The 20,840-nt window shown below is 42.5% G+C and overlaps 1 protein-coding gene across 1 annotated transcript; it reads left to right on the top strand.

Annotated features, from left to right (window-relative positions):
• Positions 1–1,522: 1,522 nt before the first annotated feature.
• On the top strand, positions 1,523–2,173 carry LOC126455910 (uncharacterized). Its single transcript, XM_050091668.1, has one exon. It carries the CDS (start codon positions 1,523–1,525, stop codon positions 2,171–2,173), a length of 651 nt encoding a protein of 216 aa, XP_049947625.1.
• The last annotated feature ends 18,667 nt before the right edge of the window (positions 2,174–20,840 follow it).

Here is a 20,840-nt window from a genome sequence, read left to right on the forward strand (position 1 = left end):
ATTAACTTCGCCAGACAGCTCACAGCTTTTAACCCGCTTTTATTCTACTATTAGCACCCGATTTCAGCATAGCAAATTCGTGTAGCAATATTACAAGGTTCACGCAGAATTTCGCTATTCGTTTGCGCCACACCATCGCCAATGATGGCAGGCATATCGAACATCGCATAACCTAAATCCGAATATCTGTAGTGATGTTTACATATTGAATAAAGTGTGTGCAAGCCGTAGTTCGTAAATAATTTACTATTATTTCATATAGTTCAATAATTGTCATCTGGTGCATTCCTTGATGACAGTAGGAATCTCTGGCGTGGAGCAGGTCCGTCCGTGCTGTCGTGGAGGACGCTGTGCTGTGGTGAACTTAGACGGCACCACGACTGTTTTTCACTAAATACGTTATAATATTAATAGGTCGCTGTTTTCCTAGAACATTGTTAGAACAAAATTTAGTAAAAATTTTGTTTCGTTGCGAGGATGAACGATATCTAAAAGTCTCTTTGATGACACCAGACGTCTGTGAGACTTTTCCATACGGCACATTTAAATATGGTTATACATTTACACTAACCGGGAAAAACAAGGTCGTGAATATAAGCTCATCCCTTATTCCATTTATTCCTTGGAGCCATTCCTTTAATAAAGGTAAGGAGCGGAATCGAGAATGTACGTAAAAAGAATAGAAAACTTACTCTTTGAGCCCTGTCAACCGTACACAAACATTTGAGGCACTTCACGAAATTAGACACGTGACAAATTGATTTAAGAAAAACATTGTTTTTGAAGATAAATATGCATAGAGCCGTACGGACGTTAGCGAAATGAGATTGCATGAGGGCCACGATATACGGAACATTTCATTACCGTATTTCCACAGTAGTCAACTTCAAATGCAGAAAATTTGTAGTAGGATAACAGGTGTTAACTGGCTCTTAGGTAGGGTAACAGTCACACGCTACAAAGACATTGTTCAGAGTTTCCACCACGTGCTTTATTCTGCTGGAACTCGTCACTGAGTGAAGACGGAGGCACAATTGGAATGAATTTCCGATTTGCGTCCATAACACTATACAGTGTGTGGAAAGTGTGTGGGTTGGCACCTCTCACAGGAAAAGGCTGTCATACGATCTGCGATATGCAACGGCAAGACAATTCGTGTAAGAAATTAATAAGCCCTGCAGCTTTTTGGCTAACTGTAACTTTGTTTCTGCTAGCCCGTAAAATTTACAGGAAGTTTTTGTCATTTGTACACGTTTCAAAGTTTCTCGTGTTACTCATGTGTTCTCTAACGTTTTTGCAACTGTTAGAGTTTGTGACCACTTTTGGGATTTGTGTCGTAACTGGCGCACAGAGTATAAGGTGCTTTACTGAAGAACTTAGATTTGTAGATAGACGATTACTGGAAAACGAGAAAAAGTATGGAAAACTGTTGGGTGGATTTCTGTTGACCTTGAATTGCTCCATTGTGGTTGGTGTGGTGGCTGCGGGAGGAACGTCACTGACGACGTTCCAGCTCTTCGAAATGGCTCTCTTCCTTCTACTTGACTCAATGATAACTTTGCAGTTCACCCTGCTGGTGCTTGAGTTGTGGACGAGGTTTCGCAGTATCAATGCCAACCTGTTGAAAGTGCTGCCATCTCGTCGCAGTTTTCTGCAACTGGAAGCGCCTACGTGGCTTCCTTCAGCCACCAGAGTGCGACACCTGCGAGATGCCTACTTGGCGCTGGCGCGCGCCCTTGACCTCTTGCAGGACCACTTTGGACTCACTGTGGTCTTCGTCGTGGCGAGCAGCCTGGGCGGCGCCACAGCAAAAGCTTACGACTTGCTCTCGATGCAGTTAAGCTGGCCTTCACATGGTGTGGTTCAGATACCGGTAGCATACTCGCTCATATCGATGGCCTACAACTGTCTCAAGCTGTTGATGATGGCGCTGTCGTGTGCAGCAGTCAAGGATGCTGCTGCGACCACTGGCGTTCTCCTGCTGAGATCTTCGGTGTCCTGTGGCTGGTGCTGCACCGATCTGAAAGCCTTCTTGCAGCTGACCAGACACAGCCATCCACTGTCTTTCAGCGCCGCTGGATTCTTCACCGTCGACCGACGCCTGCTGGTCTCTGCAGTCGCCGTCCTGGTCACTTATCTCGTCATTCTACAACAGATTGCACCTCATCAATAACCGAGTTCATATTACTTTGTTTGGATAGCGAATAAGTATCTGTGGAGTGAACCAAGTGTCCTGCGCATCTCAGCGACGCCAAACCCCTGCTGTCATATGACTTGAGTACTAAGCTGTTTTATGTTAATTAAAGTTTTCTGAGTGTGGTACTGCGTAACGTTATGAAATTGCTGCCTTTGTTGTTGACTCCTAAGAACCTCTGGTTCCACTGGTGTAGTTAGCTGTCCTGGGTCCCTTGTATTTGGTGACGCCCACCTACTGAGTACGACTTTGCATTACAGTTTTAGAAAAATGTTGGTTTTACTGTTCTCGCCGGCCGGAGTGGCCGAGCGGTTCTAGGCGCTACAGTCTGAAACCGCGTGACCGCTACGGTCGCAGGTTCGAATCCTGCCTCGGGCATGCATGTGTGTGATGTCCTTAGGTTAGTTAGGTTTAAGTAGTTCTAAGTTCTAGGGGACTGATGGCCTCAGTAGTTAAGTCCCATAGTGCTCAGAGCCATGTGAACTATTATTGTTCTCTTGTTGTTGAAGGAATTAGAATCTTATTAGATGTCTTTCCGTAGTGGACAATGTTGGGATCTATAGTTTGTTGTCCAGTTGAGTGCGAGCCGTAAATGGCAGTCATCGGCGAATGGGCTGCGAGTCAGAGGTGTACATATTCCCCTTTTAATCTACCCATGTTTGCCTGATAGCCCGGCAGGTAAGCTGCCGCACGCTACTAACAGAACGGGCAGGCTGCTTTACCTTCATCAAAGCCAAGCTACGCCCAAGCCAACCACGAAACAGGATTCCTGCTTGCCTACCCCTCTTACTGCTGTGCTCCGCTACGTAGCAGCTTAACCTGTACGATTTTATTGTAGTATTATGATCAGGCTGCGGGTGTTGATGAAAATACCCGACTATCACAATGAAATATATTCTCAGTGAAATATATTTTCATTTTGCTTCACTGTAGGCCAGAAAATGGTGGATTTTTTGTCGTCTTTCCTTTTTTGAAGTATTTCCGGCTTATGTTTTTATTTCGAAATGAACAATTTTCTCTGCAGCTTCATCTTCTTTCGGCTAATACTGGCACTTCTGAATTCGGACCATCATCTAGTCACCTCTTTTCCTCTTCCTGCTGCCCTGATGTCCCATTTCCCTCTTTGTTTGCACTTTTTCCTTTCCCCTTGACTGGACTGTGCTGTTTGTGTTTTTCCTCCCTTTATTTTTGCCATCCCAACCATCTAGTCACCTCTAATACATGTTTCCTGTAGTAGATAGGACTATCACAAAGGCCTTTGCACCTAAGAACTTACAGATGTCTATTATACTGCAATGCCAACCAAAGTAAGGTTTTGGACGTCTAGTTTCTGTATCCTTACTGCGTTCCAGTCAAGTATGATCCTATTACACCAACTTTATTTTTTCAGGATGTGTACTGCGGATTAATTGAATTCATTCTTAGTGGGCGAAATGATTCACACTGAATTTCCTAAACGAATTTTAACAAACACAAATCTCGGTTTTCATATTCTCTTAAACTGAAAAGTACATATCTGAAAGAAGATTTTCTTTCATACTAAGTTTTCTTCGCACTTCGTTACATATTTCCAGAGTTTGGCTATTATTTTGCACTGAGCTATACTATTTTCATGTTTTAATCACTGTTTGCCCAAAGTTTAAAAATCCTATATCATGCTAAATGACCTCAAGTCCTTAGCATACATTTCCATACACTTGTCAGCCGATCAGTCTCTTTCTTATTTCAAAATATTTATGAAGTGGTCAGATTTACAGATATGTCGTAACATAATCGAAGTTCCCTAACGGGGTTTAATAACTTTTTACACAATTTGAGTTGCAAGGCTACCGATTTGTTCGGAACTGCCATATGCCTGGTTAGTCACGCTGCGTTGGAAGCACAACTTGTTGGCAGGCGCAGCAGACTGAAGTTTGCCAGACTAGAGGAAACCCAAGTTGGCCGGTTGTAACCACTGTGCTTCAGTACACGTGTACTCTTGCGTCTCCGTTGCGGCAGGCTGAGCTGCTATGAAGGTTGCAGCGTAGATAGGGACAGGCAGGCTGGAAGGAGAATTTGTACACCTCTGGTGTGTGCTGTTTTCCTCATGCGGGACGTGCGTCGCGCAGCTGTTGTTTCTCGCTAATAAATCTCGCCTCTCAAGTTGTTTGTCTGGACTGTTGCCCTCCGACAGATGGTAGCCAGTATGGTGCAAGCCTAAGATCATCTTTTATGTACGTATTGTCAGCGTACACACAAAATTTTTATGTGGATTTACTCTTACCTCAGAATTCTACGCACTTACATGTGAAACTGTAGTGCATTATTATCGAATCTGTAATATTAAGCAATTTTTTCCTGTTTTTAAACATTTATTTATTAGTAACACAAATTGTGAATTATTTTTCTTGATACGGATGCAAACTGAAGTACGTGAAAGGAGCAGCAGTGACTTTTCACAGGTATGTACCACAGAGTCACGTGACGTAGGAGGCAGTGCATATTGACGGGAAAAATTCTGCTACGTGCATCAGAGTGCTGCTTCCGTAAATATTCCTACGCTGTTTTTGTTGTGATCATATTATTTACTAGAACAGGTCATCTTTCAGTACCTACAGCTCACACTGTCAAAGCCTGAAGATCTTGTAGAGCAACATATTTCACCTTAATGTTTTAAATGTGGTGAATAAAAAACGAATAAAATTCATAACTTTTTCTGGTAATACTTTTAGAAATTAGCTTATGAGCAAACATTTCAGTAATTTAGTGAAGTACAATTTGTTTTATTTGAGAAGAAACAAGTTAAGAGCAATACGCATAGCATTTTGTAGCTACGCCTAAGAGATATGTTACATGCACAGCTAATGGAGAAAGACCGCTAGCCAAAGAATAGATGCTAGTATATGTTGCTACACATCCAAACCCATGTCCTGCATGGAAAATGTCGGACAAAGTAATAGTTGGGCTGGATTTAGTAGTCGTGTCACTATTCAGGGCACGGCAGAGGAGACATACCAGCACTACTCTGTCTCGAAATGCCTCTCTTTTTCATAGCTTTCATCCCATCATACGGGGTTTGCTGTTCCCAATGATTTTATTTTAACTCTGTGACTGTATAATCTCTCTGTCGGCAGTTAACCTAAGATAGGATAACGCTCTGCATAAGGGAAGTATGGTTATAGTTCCCCCCCCCCCCCCCCATTTCACCCCAACTCTTGGTAACCACTATTGGCAGTTTGTAGTTCGTGATCGGCTGAATTGGCGTCACGTGACACTTTCGGCTATTTTGGTGACTGGCGGTGCGTGAGTAGCACAGGATGCGTTCTGTATTTTCGGAAATGAACTAATGCCACAGAGCTCTGTTTTTGGCTGCAATTACGACATCATTAGGGAGGGAAATGCTATTGGATACCTGCTGGAAGGAGAGGTGCAGTAAGAAGAACTTTTATTTATCTAAAGATTATCACGCGTTAGCTCCGTCATGTAAAGAAGAGGTAGTTCATTTTAAATTAAGCAGTTCCGTCAATAAAGTTGCTGTTTAATAATGTGAGGTTGAATCATTAGCGTGTTAATAGTGTTTATTTGTCTGCATAGTATTGAAAGCTCAAGTAAAGATGCATGTAACTGAGCCAACATACCTGTTTATTATTTCATACCGTTTCGTACCTAATTTTGGATTCTTGAAGACTGATGCATGCTCTCCTCTTTCGTTTACTCGTGTTTGTTGTGTCGGTACAGTAAACAAGTAAATAAACGAAGATAAAGAAACAGCAAAACACAGGCAAATGTAGTCGGAACAGTAAAATGTATTCTTTTAATGCTTGATATATTAAAGATAGACTAAACAGTTTCAAGTGAAAATACCAGGTTCAATATGTGCCTCAGACTATATCTGCCATTTAGTTTGCAAAACATTCAGAACCTAATACAATGATATGTGTATGACTTAAGAGTCACTTACACTATAGTCCAGATAAGCATGTATCTGCTGTAATCCGTCAAGTCATGATGTTGTTAATGCTTCAGGATTCGAATGGACGGCAGTATACATTTCATTTCCATTATGTCTAAGTCATTTACGTTTTGCACAATATTTCGCTTCAGCAAAAATTCCTTGACAAAAGTACAACAATATTAGTACACACGAGGTATGTCATGGTAGCGATAGTGAATTAGAGCTTACGAAAGCATTAGTTACTTACTTACTCCGTCCGAACAGGCCTCGGAAGTCCCAACGGTACCGATCGACCGCCGTGTCATCCTCACCTGATAGCCGTCACTGGATGTGGATTTGAAGGGGCATGTGGTCAGCAACCGCTCTACCGGCCATTGTCAGCTTTCTCGACTGGAGCCGCTACTTCTAAACCAAGTAGCTCCTCAGCTGGCGTCACAAAGGCTGAGTGCACCCCGCTTGCCAACAGCGCTCGGCAGACACAGACAGTTACCCATCCAAGTGCTAGCCCAACCCGACAGCGCTTAACATCGGTGATCTAACGCATGCCGGTGTGACCACTGCGGAAGGGCCGTCGGCTCACGAAAGCAGTGGAATGGTAAAACTTGCAGAAGAAAATTTATTAATCTGAGCTCTTAAACAAACCTTGCTATAGAAGGTACATAATATCTGTACTAGTAGATGGTTTGTTTTAGCTAATTTCCTTAAAATTTCTGATGTTTGCCCCGTAGCTTAGAATTTTCCTTGTAAAAACAACGTTTTCTAAAGTGATATAGGCTACCAATAAAACCGTTGTTGTTGAGGACGCAGTTTAAATCTACTTAGGACGACACTAGGTACTTGAAATCGCTGCCGTAAAGGCTCTGCGAAATTTGTCGTTGTTGATAAATGACAGCAGCACGAAAACTGGTCTTTATTCCCGCCGCAAAAGGATTTTTTTTTACACGTTTTCGCGTTCATGTTTTTTGTGAGGATTCGAGACATACAGTTTCAATCTTTTGCTCTACTTAAGCAATACATGAGGTGGTTTATCTCGCTTATTTAGTACAAATGACTAAATGTATAGCAGCGATATGGGCCAAGATGGCTTGTAAGCTGGCCACATTTTCCCTACTCAGAGCTTTAAAAGGAAAAAAAAGTAACGTATGCCATTTGAAAGTTAATCAGGTAAAGTTTATTCTGTGTGTTATAGTATTTTGGTCCATTTGCCTAAAAGATTGTAGAAAACCCACCTAAAAACCATACTTAGGCTGACCGGTGAACCTGATCAACGGCCACCGGTACGCCGGCAGTGTGAACGCGTCTTGACCGTTATTATGCAATACGCTAACTGCCTTGGAACTGCGACCTCCTGCTTCTAATTGAACGTTGTGAAAACTATTATCTTGTGTGAATAACGCTAGTTTTTTTGTGCGTGTCATGGCCAAAACTATGATAGCCATCCCAACCTCAGACAATTGTTTCACTGGCCATACCGCGGTTGCGGATTACGAGTTTCTGACATCTCATGCTATCTATTCTCGTATCCAACGAAGATGGCAGTTCTTTTCTGCACAATATCTAGTCCACGAATCTAGTCATCTTCGTTAGGTACTATGACAATAGTCTCATTCAGGTTCGATTCCAACTGCATCTAAGGCAGTAATGGGAACAACCTAATGAAGAAATAGATTCTTTCGGTTATTGGAAAACAATTTATCCGTTTGAAGTTTTACGTATCGGTTGGGTTATCACTCGTTCAGTTATTTCGAGTGAAACCAGTCTGTGGGAGTGACCGAATGAAAACAATCGATACAATGCATTGTAGTTTTGTATACCGACTGAATTAGTCATTTCTTTGCTTCGAGTGAAACCAATCTGTAGCTTTTCTGTCGGCACTACCGGGCAGGCTGGGTGTGGGTTTTAGGTGATCTTGGGCTGGTTAACGATTCAAAGAAATTTAACAGATGATGACACATATTTATCCCGAAAAAAAAACCTTGAAACAAGCGTCTGTATAAATCAACAAAAATCATATGTTTAAGTTATCATCCAATTAAAAAGTGTCTCATATGTGCTTGGTTTTTATGTCACGTCAGCATTTAGCGAGAGACAAATATGAGTGATGGGTGCAACGTTTTCTCCTCTCTTTGAAATAAGATACATTACTTGTTCAAAAAAAAAAAACTTCAACACTATCTTTGGTGTTTTCTGTGAATATTGATGCGTAAAACTGAAGCAAGGAAAAATAAAAAAACTCATCTGGAAAAGCATTTTACAACTTAAGGAGGAACCTGAAAGGTAAATAATATGAAATATTTTCATTGGGATAGGAATAATTACCAAAAAAATTTAAAAATATATTCAACTAGTCACATCCGGAAAAATGACTGTAATATAGCTTGGATACGTGTTACAAAAATATATCGGAATCAGTTAAGGTTTCTTACAAATATCATATTCGAAATCCTTCAGTTTTGCTTCACTCAAACAAATGTTACCTGTATTCGTTCACAAAATCTCACTTAAATTGTGTATTGAATTAGAGAAAAGTAAACACAACATGCTAGCTACGACTCGTGTTTTTACATATTTACAGTTTTAGTGTGAACAAACAATTTTAAAATATTTTACAACATTTTATTATCGCATGAAACACTTGAAGCCTTCTAGCGCTGCTACCAAGACAGGGTGTATAGATGCCGAAGGGAACTACTTTAAAGTAGATGGTATTGTTTGGTAGATAAAATCGGTCTCCCTACTTTTATCACGCACTTCATATGTCTCAAAAATGATTGTGTACCCTGAGGCAAATAATCTACAAGCAAAACCCCTTGTTATCTCAAAACACAAAGAACTTCATTTTTCGGGCTAAAATTGTTTGCTTGTGCTTAACTTCCTTTGGTGATGTTTAGTGCCTTCATTCCAAGAATTGTTGTTTCGGTTCTGATGTCATATGAGCCACGCATGTTTGACCTCCAGCGATAATTTGCCTTAAATTTTCTCTCGAGGATCTCAGTCAGCATTCTTCATGCCCAGCGTGAGTACCACATGAAGTGATTGAAGCGAACTGTAAGAATTATGTAAAGAGATCGTCTTGAAACTGGAAGAAAGTCATTAGCTAAGGACGAAATCGTAAAGCGTCTCTTTTCTTAAAAGTCTGCGTTAACATTCTAACCAATTACTCGGTGATGACAGGTCGTCACTCATTTCAGACTTCATCGTGAGCATTAGAACGATCATTTATAAATGCTCTAACATTTTTTCTGACTTTCCCGAAGCACATAACATTCTCTCCATAAACTTCCCTAACCTGACGATGAATTTGGACCACTTTCACAGCTTGTGCACACAGACACTGCGTGAATTCATAGTTGCCTGGATTTTCAGTTATCGGACTTATGGCAGTAGACACCTGCTCAGGGTGAAATGTGTGCACAGTCTACAGTGATAAGCCAAGATATTATGACCACTGCTCACTGCAAGATTGAAGGTCACCTGGTGGTGTTGCAGAGGCGTGATGCATGAACGAGGAAAGTATCTAAGACAAATGAAGAATTTTAGCGACGATACCGGCCGCGAATGGGGAAAATCCACGGACATAAGCGACTTTGACAGCGGATTGTTATGGCGCAGCACATGGGAAGAAGCGTCCTGGAAACCGTAATGGCGAAGCTAGTTGGCTTTTTCGTGTGGTATAGCTATGAACATCTTTTGAGTGTAGATGAAGGATGCATGCGCAGTTCTCTGCGCTTGTATATTTACCTTGACCCAGGAAACTAATTAAAAGATGGACATGGCATTAAGATCTAAGCTATAAATTAGTATGCACAGCTTTAATGCACAATGCAAATAATTAATGGCCCTAGATATGGATGCTAAAGTGAGATTTGTACAGATAAATTATTTAATATGAACGGTAGGTGTTTAAAAAACACTCTCCATAACACAACAATTATTCAATAAAAACACAATTATTTACATAGATCATACATGAAATGTGAAATGATTTACAAATTCTTTACTCAGGCTCTAACTAATGGGTACGTTGAGTTGCAGAGTTACTTGAAACAACAAGAAAATGCCCTCTGAGGTTAGTGGTGAGCTGAAATTTACTCTCGAATCTTGTAATCCGCAAACAAAAAACAGGGACTATTTACCAGATGGTAACTGAAAAACTCATACATTCACCACAGCAATACTGGACGTGAGACAGTTTATCGTACTGATTTCTGCAAGAGGGGAGCAAGAGAATGTTCTATGGTACCAGTTCTGCTAATCATGCTCATTATAATTATTGGCCGACAGCCGTGCAGAATGCCGCCATCGTGCGAATGGTTCTGCGGTAGAAACCAAGAGCTGAGCCGTCGTCGCAACAACGCTGTGTCCTGGAGGCTGCTAAGATGTGCGCCGCTGTCCATCTCCGAGGTACATACTGAGTGAGGTGGGGCAATGGTTACCACAATGGACTCGTATTCGGAAGGACGACAGTTGAAACCCACGTGCAGCCGTTCTGATTTAGGTTTCCTTTGATTTCCCTATATTGCTTGAGGAAAATTTTAGGATGGTTCCTTGGAAAGAGCACGGCTGATTTCCTTCCCCATCTTCCTTAATAGGAGCTCGTGCTCCGTCTCTAATGACCTCATTGTCGACGAGAAGTTAAACACTAATCTCCTCTTCCAGTGTATGTAGCTGATATGCTCATGATGCAAACAGCTCCACAGCTCTAAATGACCTCTAAAGATGCACTCACTAATGCAAATGTCTGTGGACTCCCTATACACTCTCCTCCATGTCTATTCACCTACTTTTCAATATTTTTGCAGAACTTTGCAGCCAGCTCTTTATTTCTGCCAAGCCGTATATGTCTGCCAATAGCGGCAAAATGCACACACAGCTGCCCAATAACGGGGTTTCTTCAAACACACACACAACTCCACCAAGACAGCATGCTGCTATAAAATGCCAGTCACATTACACAACGCCCTTTTCCATCTAAACTGCCGCTTCAGTGATCCGTCTTTGTGACTTCGCTGGTAAACTTACCGTTTTCGCGCCCAGCAACTAGGTTCACATCAGAGGTCGTCTGAAATTAGAAAGCTGCTCACAAGGGTAGGTCATTATTTTCAGCAAACCGTATTTCTTTCTAAATTTATATGCTGCTTATCTTCAAAAAAACTCGTGGCAAAACATGACAAAGCACCGCTCTTTTGCTGCTAGAGTCGACTCCTTAATTCAGCTGCTGGTCAGAGGCTCCAGTCGTAAATGTACAGTGGTCCGCTACGCCCCCCCCCCCCCCCCCCCCCCCTCGTCTGGCTCCATTGTCCCGACTTCTGTCGAAACAAAACACCTGACGCACCAGCTTGGGCTGACAGCGAAAAGGCCGCTTTTTTTCTATTTTCACTGCTCTGACTGTCCTAAACTCAGTGCACTGTGCCTTTCCACACACAAAATTCAACCTGCAAAGATGAGAGTCCAGCACCATCAAATGAAAGGAAGTGAAGCAAGAGAGATCTCACAATGAACAGTGGCCGTGATGCGATATATGTTAAATAAAACATTGCTATTGGATTCCACTCTGTTATCTCACTGAATTACTGAATCATCCTCAAATTAATGGAAAGGGTATGTGAAATCGTCTGCTGCATTTTATAACATCCCCTATCCATGAAAATTTTGTACCATACCCTCTTGGGCTAGGTACAGGGCCAGCAAGCAACAAAATTTTGCTACCCAAAATCCGTTTGATTTTTTCATGACTATCTGCTGCACCCAAATGACAAACCATATTATTGAATATCAACATCATAGACCAAATGACTCTGCCAGCCACAATATGTAAATGATATTCAAATGACACATATGTACCTTCACACACTCCCAAGGGAACCATCCTAACGTTTCTTTATTGCTGTACTGATTGGTGAAGGCAGGTTGGTTGGACTTATGGAGTAGATAATATCAATTAAAGACTTGAGTACTAGCTGAAAAAATGCAAAACAGATCTGTTTACTCTGGGCAGAGTCAAATTTGCTCCATCTTGCCTCAAATATGGTGCCTTGCCCTTTCATCTCATGACATGATCAACAATTATGACTGAAGGACCGGCAGGCCGGAGTGGCTGTGCGGTTCTAGGCGCTACAGTCTGGAGCCGAGCGACCGCTACGGTCGCAGGTTCGAATCCTGTCTCGGGCATGGATGTGTGTGATGTCCTTAGGTTAGTTAGGCGACTGATGACCACAGATGTTAAGTCGCATAGTGCTCAGAGCCATTTGAATTTGACTGAAGGACCAGTAATCCTACATACCTAGTAAATGACTCTAATAAATCAAATGTGTGTTCCAGATATTATCTAGAATATGTGAATATTAATTAAATGTTATAAATATGGCAACCAACAAGTGTGATCAACTCAAAACTGACAGAGATATCGTGAAATGCAGTATTTTTGTACGATATAATTGATCAAGCTAGTTCATTCAATAGAAATGATAAAATATTAATATATTACAACTGAATTTACGCATAGCCATGTCTTCAAATTCTTAAGCAGTTAGTTGGATTATATATAAAAGTCTACATATAATACCACAAAATGTTTAGGACTTATTAAATTACCTTGTCTGTGAAATTATGGTGTTTGTTCTAGATATAATGTGACATTGACAATCGAAAACAGATATATATCTTCTGTGTAATGATGGATTTGTAAGAATAAAGGTATGTAGCTTGTCAAATCTATAATTAACAGGCAATACATGAGACATCAAATAAATACGAGAAACAACAAAAAGATACTGACATAATATAAATATTTAGAAAATGTACATATCTGAAATGAGCCTGATCTCTGGATTGCGTTAATATGGAACATCACAAGCGCACTGGGGTTCACTTTCATCATACTAGTGAGTATAGTGTGGGTTCACTGAGGCACAGTGTAGAGTGGGAGAACACATAGATTAGATCAATGCATTCCACCAAGTCTTTGCTTGTAGTTAGGATGTGTCGCATCTGGTTGATACACCCAATACGAACGACAGCAGGTGTGCCATCTTCCAATCTTCGTAGGTACAGTCCAGAGAGAGGTGATTGTGACACTGTGTGTGACATCACCTCCCTCAAAGATATTGTTGCTAGCCATCTCTCCGCTCAGGGACTGGGTGTTGTGTTGCCCTAATCATCATCATTTCATCCTTATCGACGTGCAAGTCACCGAAGTGGCGTCAAATCGAAAGACTTGCACCCGGCGAACGGTCTACCCTACGGGAGGCCCTCGTCACACGACAGCAGGCCAACGGACCTTGACTGCAGCCGCAGGCAGTTGGTGTGGACCTGCTGCTCGCCGCAGTGTGGTCAGGCCGTGACGCGCGCTGTCTCGCCTCTGGGCATGGTGTACTGAACCGCGAAAAAAGAAGCAAAATAGAAACAGTGAACGGTCCAAGCTCATGATGTGCAACATCGAGTCACTCGCAAGAACCACGGCATTGTGGTTGTGTGGTCACGGTGTTGGACTGCGAAGTGGGAGAACTGTGTCCAAACTTCCCTAGTGCCCCCATTTTTTTTCACAAATTTATGAACCGTCCGTCCTGTCATTAACGCGTCGGTTCTCCTTCTGGAGTCTTGGCAATTATCATACTATATATTGGTTATAGAATGTGACATATGGTAAGAATATATTACCGTGATGAATAGTGTGAGCAATTGAAATGCCTCATAGACCTCTCACAGAAATGAAAATCACAAATAAACGAGTGTGAACTGTGTTACAAAGAAGGAATTCGAGAGTCAAAACTTCCAAAACGGAACGCAACATGTGGTATTTGGGTAGAACATTTAGGAGGTACGTACCTCTGGAAGTCCCTTCGTGACACGCCGCTATTGCAAAAGGACGTTACACCATTCACAGTGCAGAAATTTGAATACAGCTGAGCCGTGCTCCGGCTGGTGTTTGTACCGTTGACAGGTTGGCGTCGTGTATTCGGATTGTGACCTCTCGTTTTCTTAGTCCGTTCATTGGCGCCACTACGTTGTCTGTCCAAGAGTGGCAGCAGCGGCATTTACCGATAGCGAGTACTGTGGTACTGTCTTTGGAGTCACCTCTAGTATTTCCGGGTCTTCGTGTGTCGGAGCAGCAGTGAGGTCCGCACAGCGCCAGTACTCGCCGGGATAGCTGGCGATACATGCACTGCCCGATGGAAGGATGTGGTCGCGAGAGTTCACGACCACGTCTAGGTCCGGATTCAGCGAGTTTAAGTTGAATGGATCGTCATATTCGAGTAGGGCAACCTCCACTGGTGTGTGTGTGTGTGTGTGTGTGTGTGTGTGTGTGTGTGTCCGTCCGCCGAAGTGACCTCATGGAATAAGCTGTCAGTCGACGATTCGTATTGGGAAGTTTGCCTTGCCTGACCTGATCTAGAGCGACCGTTCGTTGGTCGTTCGGTCGGTCGTCTCAGCGGACAACATGTATTTGGTTTTCCGACTGCTTCTGGCTCCTCTATGTTTGTGTCGACTTGTAATTCGTGCTTGTTGCTCCACAGTGACCGGTTTCAGTATTGTTTGAGTTGTTTGTGGTATTGTTTTCGAGGATCCGTGTGTATCTAGTGTGGTTTTGAATGAGCAGTCATTTTAACGGTGTCTGCGTAGTGGATTCGTGGAGGCAACTTGTTGTGATTACCTCGGATTACTCTTGTATTTGAACATGTTCTCTTGTATAATGTTTGCCGTTTACTATGTCAAGAAATGAAATGAAATGTCGTGTGACGAGAGCCTCCCGTCGGGTAGACCGTTCGCCTGGTGCAAGTCTTTCGATTTGACGCCACTGCGCGTCGATGGGGATGAAATCATGATGATTAGGACAACACAACACCCAGTCCCTGAGCGGAGAAAATCTCCGACCCAGCCGGGAATCGAACCCGGGCCCTTTGGATTGACAGTCTGTCGCGCTGACCACTCAGCTACCGGGGGCGGACACTATGTCAAGAGTGTGGTCCGCCCGTCTGCCTGGCATGGGTTATTCCATAGTTGTATTGGGCATCAGACGTTGGGGAGAGTTTGCGAGAGAGTTGGTTTTGCGTATAATCTGTGACTGGTTTGAGTTCCCATCCTGTTAAGTAAATATAACACTGGGCTGGCTGTCTCACCGTACTTACGTTTGAGGGACTTTCCCAGGTCCACCCTTGGAGCACTGTCTAAGGATCACTTCCCCTTGATTTGATCACGGAAAGGCAAACCTACGTTTCTAGCGCTTGTAGACTTAGAGAAAGCTTTTGACAATGTTGATTGGAATACTCTCTCTTTAAAATTCTGAAGGTGGTAGGGTAAAATACAGGGAGCGAAAGGCTATTTACAGTTTGTACAGAAAGCAGATGGCAGTTATAAAAGTCGAGGGACATGAAAGGGAAGCAGTGGTTGGGAAGGGAGTGAGACAGGGTTGTAGCCTGTTGTTGTTGTTGTTGTTGTTGTTGTGGTCTTCAGTCCTGAGACTGGTTTGATGCAGCTCTCCATGCTACTCTATCCTGCGCAAGCTTCATCATCTCCCAGTACCTACTGCAACCTACATCCTTCTGAATTTGCTTAGTGTATTCATCTCCTGGTCTCCTTCTACGATTTTTACCCTCCACACTGCCCTCCAATACTAAATTGGTGATCCCTTGATGCCTCAACACATGTCCTACCAACCGATCCCTTCTTCTAGTCAAGTTGTGCCACAAACTTCTCTTCTTCCCAATCCTACTCAATACTTCTTCATTAGTTATGTGATCTACCCATCTAGTTGTAGCCTATCCCCGATGTTATTCAATCTGTATATTGAGCAAGCAATAAAGGAAACAAAAGGAAAATCGTAGTAGGAATTAAAATCCATGGAGAAGAAATAACATCTTTGAGGTTCGCCGATGACATTGTAATTCTGTCAGAGACAGCAAAGGACCTGGTAGAGCAGTTGAACGGAATGGACAGTGTCTTGAAAGGAGGTTATATATGAACATCAACAAAAGCAAAACGAGGATAATGGAATGTAGTCCAATTAAGTCAGGTGATGCTGAGGGAATTAGATTAGGAAATGAGACGCTTGAAGTAGTAAAGGAGTTTTGCTATTTGGGGAGGAAAATAACTTATGATGGTCGAAGTAGAGAGGATATAAAATGTAGACTGGCAATGGAGAGGAAAGCGTTTCTCAAGAAGAAAAATTTGTTAATATCGAGTATAGATTTAAATGTCAGGAAGTCGTTTCCGAAAGTATTTGTATGGAGTGTAGCCATGTATAGAAGTGAAACGTAGACGATACATAGTTTAGACAAAAAGAAAATAGAAGCTTTCGAAATGTGGTACTACAGAAGAATGCTGAAGATTAGATGGGTAGATCACATAACTAATGAGGAGGTATTGAATAGAATTGGGGAGAAGAGGAGCTTGTGGCACAACTTAACGAGAAGAAGGGTAGGACATGTTCTGAGACATCGAGGGATCACCAATTTAGAATTGGAGGGCAGCGTGGATGGTAAAAACCGTAGAGGGAGACCAAGAGATGCATACACTAAGCAGATTCAGAATGATGTAGGCTGCAGTAGGTACTGGGAGATGAAGAAGCTTGCACAGGATAGAGTAGCACGGAGAGCTGCATCAAACCAGTCTCAGGACTGAAGACCACAACAACAACAACATGGAATTTTTTAAAAAAAACTTGCCATCCTGGCCTTCAGACGTCAGCGTAGCTTGTGTTACAAACAGTAATTTTACTATTGTTTTAAAATGTATTTTAATATTTTCGACGTGTTATTGCCTTCCTGATTTGTAATTCAACCCTCCAGCCGTTAATCGTTCTGTGGTATCGCTTGTGGCCTTCAGCCAAGAAATAATTTGAATTCTTTCTTAATAAGGCCTTTGCCGTCAGTGTAGTTTGTGTTACAGCCAATTCCTTTAAAATGATTGTTGAAAATTATTACCTTAAATAAAGTGTATGTGTTTACTGTGCAACCAACGGTAACTGAGTAAGGCCCCGTCCACACCTTTTCCTGCTTTCCCTAAGTCCCATGCTTCAACAGCGAACATTGAGAAGATCTGAACGCGGGTCTCCCCGTTCGCTGCCCAACACCGTGACCACATGACCACGACGCCATAGTTATTCAAAGTCGTTCAATGTTACGCAAGTTGACCTTGGAGCGTTTACTGTTTCGATTTTGCTTATTTTTTCCACAGCTCAGTACACCGTCTTCCTGTTGTCATGCTTGATCTGCGATTAGTTTTTAACGGGCTATCCGCTGGGCTATCTTACCACAGAATCTAAGGGGTGTGCGATGGGGAGTTCGCCTTGTCAGTGCTCCCGTTACGTCGGCTGTCAGCATGTCGCACGCAGACGTCTGGTCCCCGCTTCTCGTATCCACGTGAATCTGCGCAGTCCTTAAGAGCAGACTCAGCATACAATTCTTTTACAATCTTAAGTACATCCTAATATTATCTCTTGAAAAACTTATAACTAATGGTGTGACTCCGATAGTAGATACAAACCAAATAGTGACCACAAATACAGATTAAAATGACATCAAATGTGGATAAAACGCCTAAAAGTCCTTACAATATCGAATTTTATATGATGTACACTTAAGTGTCTCTTTCACAGCGGTTGTTTAGATTATGAATGGCTGACATTTACGCTGATGAGAATTTGATCGTTGTATTTTTTGTTCCCTTTGATACTCTAAAATAGTTCAAGAATGGTTAGAACCATATTAATAACACTTTTAGTAAATTAGTATATTCTCCATTTCATTCATGTCATGCGTTAGGAGTACAAAACATGGTTGATTTGCATGTGTTGTAAATATAGGTATTCCTTTAGATCGTGCTAGTACCTATGAAGCATAACAATTAATTTTACAAAACCAAGATACTAGCACACAAACTGCAGACTCCGCTGTCGGTTGGTCCCATCCTTCCGTATTCAGGTTATAGGCCACCTTTCCTTTTGATAATTTCCTTCATTATCTTTATACGCTCCCAGACGTCCGTAGACAATTTCTCCCACACAAGATACAGGGTGTTTCAAAAATGACCGTTATAATTGAAACGGCAATAAAAACTAAACGAGCAGCAATAGAAATACACCGTTTGTTGCAATATGCTTGGGACAACAGTACATTTTCAGGCAGACAAACTTTCGAAATTACAGTAGTTACAATTTTCAACAACAGATGGCGCTGCGGTCTGGGAAACTCTATAGTACGATATTTTCCACATATCCACCATGCGTAGCAATAATATGGCGTAGTCTCTGAATGAAATTACCCGAAACCTTTGACAACGTGTCTGGCGGAATGGCTTCACATGCAGATGAGATGTACTGCTTCAGCTGTTCAATTGTTTCTGGATTCTGGCGGTACACCTGGTCTTTCAAGTGTCCCCACAGAAAGAAGTCACAGGGGTTCATGTCTGGCGAATAGGGAGGCCAATCCACGCCGCCTCCTGTATGTTTCGGATAGCCCAAAGCAATCACACGATCATCGAAATATTCATTCAGGAAATTAAAGACGTCGGCCGTGCGATGTGGCCGGGCACCATCTTGCATAAACCACGAGGTGTTCGCAGTGTCATCTAAGGCAGTTCGTACCGCCACAAATTCACGAAGAATGTCCAGATAGCGTGATGCAGTAATCGTTTCGGATCTGAAAAATGGGCCAATGATTCCTTTGGAAGAAATGGCGGCCCAGACCAGTACTTTTTGAGGATGCAGGGACGATGGGACTGCAACATGGGGCTTTTCGGTTCCCCATATGCGCCAGTTCTGTTTATTGACGAAGCCGTCCAGGTAAAAATAAGCTTCGTCAGTAAACCAAATGCTGCCCACATGCATATCGCCGTCATCAATCCTGTGCACTATATCGTTAGCGAATGTCTCTCGTGCAGCAATGGTAGCGGCGCTGAGGGGTTGCCGCGTTTGAATTTTGTATGGATAGAGGTGTAAACTCTGGCGCATGAGATGATACGTGGACGTTGGCGCCATTTGGACCGCAGCTGCAACACGGCGAACGGAAACCCGAGGCCGCTGTTGGATCACCTGCTGCACTAGCTGCGCGTTGCCCTCTGTGGTTGCCGTACGCGGTCGCCCTACCTTTCCAGTACGTTCATCCGTCACGTTCCCAGTCCGTTGAAATTTTTCAAACAGATCCTTTATTGTATCGCTTTTCGGTCCTTTGGTTACATTAAGGCTCCGTTAAAAACTTCGTCTTGTTGCAACAACACTGTGTTCTAGGCGGTGGAATTCCAACACCAGAAAAATCCTCTGTTCTAAGGAATAAACCATGTTGTCTACAGCACACTTGCACGTTGTGAACAGCACACGCTTACAGCAGAAAGACGACGTACAGAATGGCGCACCCACAGACTGCGTTGTCTTCTATATCTTTCACATCACTTGCAGCGCCATCTGTTGTTGAAAATTGTAACTACTGTAATTTCGAAAGTTTGTCCGCCTGAAAATGTACTGTTGTCCCAAGCATATTGCAACAAAGGGTGTATTTCTATCGCTGCTCGTTTAGTTTTTATTGCCGTTTCAAATATACCGGTCATTTTTGAAACACCCTGTAAGATCCTACCTCAAATTATCTATACATGAAATTACCTTTCCATTATAATTACTGAGTGGAAATCCGAGCTGAGATGCTTGTCATGATACTTTTAGCACCACGTGAAATTAAGTATTTGTTTTCGTATAATTTTCATATGTTTCGCCGTTCCTGCGCTATTACAACACATCCGGCGTTCTGTATATCTTTACCCTTCTCATTGATCCTCCTCTTATCCATCCCGCTTCTCCTCTCATGCATGCTATTAAACAAATTAAACAAACAAAATAAATTGAACGGGCAGTATACACTATATTTTATCACATGCTATCGCTGGAGACCAGACTGTTGCAGACTGGCGAACATCCTAATGTTCTGCAACACATATTCGTATAGTCATCGCTCTTCCAGGTCATCCGTTGCTCGACAATCAACGTTGTTTGCTGCCGCAGCACCTACTACTCGTGCTTTTGTAAGTACACAGGCAACTGTTCGCACTGAACAATATCGTTCGGAAGTTCTCTGACGTCAAACGGCTATGAACACATAAAATTCATATCCACTCACATCAATGGCAAGGGCATCAATTCTTTTTTTCTTCTTTTTGGTCATCAGTCTACTGACTGGTTTGATGCGGCCCGCCACGAATTCCTTTCCTGTGCTAACCTCTTCATCTCAGAGTAGCACTTGCAACCTGCGTCCTCAATTATTTGCTTGACGTATTCCAATCTCTGTCTTCCTCTACAGTTTTTGCCCTCAACAGCTCCCTCTAGTACCATGGAAGTCATTCCCTCATGTCTTAGCAGATGCCCTATCATCCTGTCCCTTCTCCTTATCAGTGTTTTCCACATTTTCCTTTCCTCTTCGATTCTGCGTAGAACCTCCTCATTCCTTACCTTATCAGTCCACCTAATTTTCAACATTCGCCCATAACACCACATCTCAAATGCTTCGATTCCCTTCTGTTCCGGTTTTCCCACAGTCCATGTTTCACTACCATACAATGCTGTACTCCAGACGTACATCCTCAGAAATTTCTTCCTCAAATTAAGGCCGGTATTTGATTTTAGAAGACTTCTCTTGGCCAGAAATGCCTTTTTTGCCATAGCGAGTCTGCTTGTGATGTCCTCCTTGCTCCGTCCGTCATTGGTTATTTTACTGCCTAGGTAGCAGA

The sequence above is a fragment of the Schistocerca serialis genome, chromosome 2, assembly GCF_023864345.2.
Source record: "Schistocerca serialis cubense isolate TAMUIC-IGC-003099 chromosome 2, iqSchSeri2.2, whole genome shotgun sequence".
NCBI classification, from domain to species: Eukaryota; Metazoa; Arthropoda; class Insecta; order Orthoptera; family Acrididae; genus Schistocerca; species Schistocerca serialis.